The sequence below is a fragment of the Bombus bifarius genome, unplaced genomic scaffold, assembly GCF_011952205.1.
Source record: "Bombus bifarius isolate JDL3187 unplaced genomic scaffold, Bbif_JDL3187 scf7180000008562, whole genome shotgun sequence".
Lineage (NCBI taxonomy): Eukaryota > Metazoa > Arthropoda > Insecta > Hymenoptera > Apidae > Bombus > Bombus bifarius.
In genome coordinates, this window is record NW_022884730.1 from 63,233 (window position 1) to 67,079 (window position 3,847).

General features: G+C 36.5%; 1 protein-coding gene across 1 annotated transcript; it reads left to right on the forward strand.

The window, feature by feature from the left end:
* The first annotated feature begins 273 nt into the window (after positions 1-273).
* Positions 274-1,788, forward strand: LOC117213254 (jerky protein homolog-like). The gene has a single exon (XM_033458620.1). The coding sequence runs from the start codon at positions 285-287 to the stop codon at positions 1,725-1,727; it is 1,443 nt and encodes a 480-aa protein (XP_033314511.1). The 5' UTR covers positions 274-284; the 3' UTR covers positions 1,728-1,788.
* Positions 1,789-3,847: the final 2,059 nt, after the last annotated feature.

Below are 3,847 nucleotides of genomic sequence, written 5' to 3' on the forward strand. Positions count from 1 at the left end.
TTCGTCAACTCTTCTGTCAACTCTTGGCCGAATATTATTTGTTATTTTGATATACAGTATAATCTCGATTATACATTGCGTACACACATCATCCGAACGGTTTGTCATCAGAATGTTGTATAATTCTCTATAGTGTATCTCATATACGTATACACCTATCTACGTGTATAATCATATAGTATTTATTTCCCCCAATTAAAACTGACGACGACGATAACTGTCGAAATAAAATCTCGTTACAACATTTCAGTACGGTATTTACATTCGAAACGTTTCAAACAATAATGGCGCCCAGACGAAATCGAGTACAGTTGACAACTAACGAAAGATACGAAATCCTTCAGATGATAGATAGAGGTGTGACTTTCGAAATCATAGCAAAAGCGTACGGTATTGGACGATCCACCGTGGGTGATATAATGGCAAACGAAGGAAGGATAAAAGATTATTTAGAGGTCAACACAATGGTTCGTAGGTGGTCCCCAAATCATTTAATTAAGTCACGCCATATGGATTTAGAAAGAGTTCTTTACCTGTGGTACATACGATGTAAAGCGAAACGTGTACGAATAACAGGACCACTGATACGCAAGAAAGCTCTGGAGCTAAATGAAGAATTAAACGGAGATCCTAATTTTAAAGCCAGTAGCGGTTGGCTGCTACGGTTTAGAGTACGTCACCGTATCCGTAAAAGGGGTATCAGGGAAGATATTCGAACCTCAAATAAAGATGCAGCGAATAACTTCAAAGCTCGTTTTAAAAAACTTCTGCAAGACGAGGGGTTTACATTGGAGAACGTTTATAATGCCGACTACAGAGAACTAATGTGGAGAGCAGTACCAAAAGAAGCTTTGATCTTTCGCAATGGAAAGTCGACAGGAATCCCAAAAATGTGCCAAGATCACATTACTACACTTTTTTGTGCAAATGCTACCGGATGTCATAAGTTGCCGGTACTAATCCACACATTTGTGAAACCTCAAAGTTCCCACAATTTGAATGCAAATCTCTTCTCAACTATCTACACAGATAATACCAATGCTCGGATGGACAGTAACATCTTCAATCAATGGTTCGAAAAATGTTTCTTAAAATCAGTTAAAGAAAGACAGCTGAAAAACGGGCGCAGGGAGAAAACTTTGTTGTTACTAGATCATGTTGGCTCACGTCACGATCTCAAGGAACTAAATCAAAAAGATGAATTCGTTAGAGTCATGAGTTTTCCATTTAAGGCTGCTCCGCTCATACAACCAATGGATCGTGGAATAATCGCATGTTTCAAGCGAAAGTACCGAAAAGAATTGCTGGAAACATTAATGCCATTACCTATCTGCAATACGGAGCAAGAGGTGATAGACAACCATAAGCAATTAACATTGCGGGATTGTTGCCGCATCGTACATGATGCTTGGTCAAGTGTCAACGAAGTAATACTCAAAAACGCGTGGGACATACTTTTGAAGAATAAAAGCGAACGGAGTGCGGAAGACTTAGAAACAATAAAAAAGGACGTAGATGAAACAGTTGCATTGCTGCATAGATTACCAGGTTGCGAAGGGTGCAACAGAAAGGGCGTGGTAAGCTGGTTTCAAATTGATGAGACAGATGATACAGTTATGACGATATGTACCGACGAAGTTCTTCAAGATTTTGAATACAATCCTCTGAATCAAGTGAACATAGGTACTGTCGACGAGGAAGATGAGCCTTCTCATTCGTGGTTCTAAAAAAAAAAGAGCTCACATAGTTTGAAGTACAAAGTGGAAGTAATTCGGAGGAATTATTTGTATTAAGACATATATATTAAAAAATATATTAAGAAATATAATATGATTTAGCGGTAGGGAAAATGTGGGACACGTACGATTTTATGTAGCGTTTAATTGTTTTTTGTGCCATTTGGTTTGAAGTATATGACACACAGTACAGAAAAAACTGTTGTTCTATTATTCAAACACATTTATTATTATTAGTTTCGAGAATCAAGGTTCTACTCTATATGGAAGACAAGGAAAGACGCGAAACGGTATTTTTATATTTACGTTCTCTTTGAATTTTATACTTTCAATTTGACAAAATAGAATTAAAGTAATTGTTAAATTAAATGTTTATAGTGAATATTGAGATGGATCGATTAATGTATTAACCAAATATATTGCCCACAAAGAACTGATAATGATCTTAAAATCTTATTTAAAAAATGACTTTCAGAAATAATATTATCTACCACTGCGTGTACTCTTCCAAATAGCATAACTCTGTCTTCCGCAGTTTTTTCATATAACCATTAATAACGAAAATATTTAGGTGTTCCGCTTTATATATCCGACTCTGTATATCAACGAATATTTATCATAGCGAGTACCTACTGGTTGATACGTGAATAATCTGTGCAAAACTTGAACTGAAATTAAATTTATATTTACATAATTATATAATGTAGAAATAAATACATATACACAAATGGGCTTCTTTTTCTCTGTCTTCTTTCTTGCATTCAGTTTATTCGACCAGTCGCGGGGAGACACGATCGCGAGGAAGCACGTCAACGGGAGTCATAAATTCCCGTTACGATTAGAATAATCGACGCCACGAACAGATCGATCCCTTTATTTATATTAGGATAATAGGGGTGATTGAGTTAGTATAATACTGCGGTTAACAGGTTATAATATTTGTATTTCCAACAACTTAATACACTACAGAGTTACGCCGTTTCGTATGATATAAATGTCGTAGACGAATGTTTAGCGGGTGAAGACCTGATAGGGATACACTGAATGTTCTGTCGTAGTAGAACAAGTCCCTCACAGTTGAATGTAGTAATGTAGTAGAAGAAGTAGTTGACTCTCCTGGTGTAGACGAAGTAGAAGTTAAGTTTGACCCTCCTGATATCGTAGAAGAAGTAAAGTCCGTTCTCGTGTTATTACGAAGGAAAGTTCGGTGTGGGTGTGCCTTTTGAACTAAGAACGCGGATTCGTTGTTCACACTTTTCGTTAGAAAAGTGAGGGTAACGATCCGCGATGCCCACTGGTTATAGCCAACATTAATAAATGAAGATTGGAGGAGGAAGCCTCATACCGACGAGACTTGGAATATTATTTATGGTGACCTGTGGGCAGGATTGTTTTCGCAGCGTGAAGGTTATATGACTGTATTTATTTTCATTTATTTTAAAGCGCCATTTGTGGAACCACTTTTCTACATAGAGTCGAGACCTCGCTGGAGAGTTGAGGAGGCAATTATCGGGTCTGAGTGGGATGCTAATAAAGCTGTATCATCAGCAAATGTCGTTGTGGTTATTTCTGTTAATGTTGGTAGGTCGGCAGTGCAGATGGTGAACAGCAGAGGTTCGAGGACACTGCCTTAGTGTATGCCAGCTTTTATTGGAAGTGTTGCGGTTATAGTGTCTAAGTATTTAATCATGAATTTTTTTATTAGATAGATATGATTTTAAGAAGGAGTAGTAGGTGTGTGGTAGGACTTTCTTTAGTTTGAACAAAAGTCCTTCATACCACACTTGCCTGCTAAATGTCCAGGAATCGAGAATATGTCGTGAGAATTGTTCTAGATAATATAAAGGTCAATACATTTGTTAACACGATCGATTTGTCATGGTATTCCTTATATCAAGTTACTAACCTATTTATATTTGACAACTATTAGTACTGAACAAAAAATTATTTGAGAAAGTTGAAGAACATAAATAATATCTTTAAATGTTGGGTTTCTGTATGATATTAGCAATCAAGCATATGTGTAGTATTACAGTAAACAAATTTTCATCATTATAATATTAATTACTTATATTAAAAGTGTTATAGGTGTTACGTCAGGTGACTCTCTA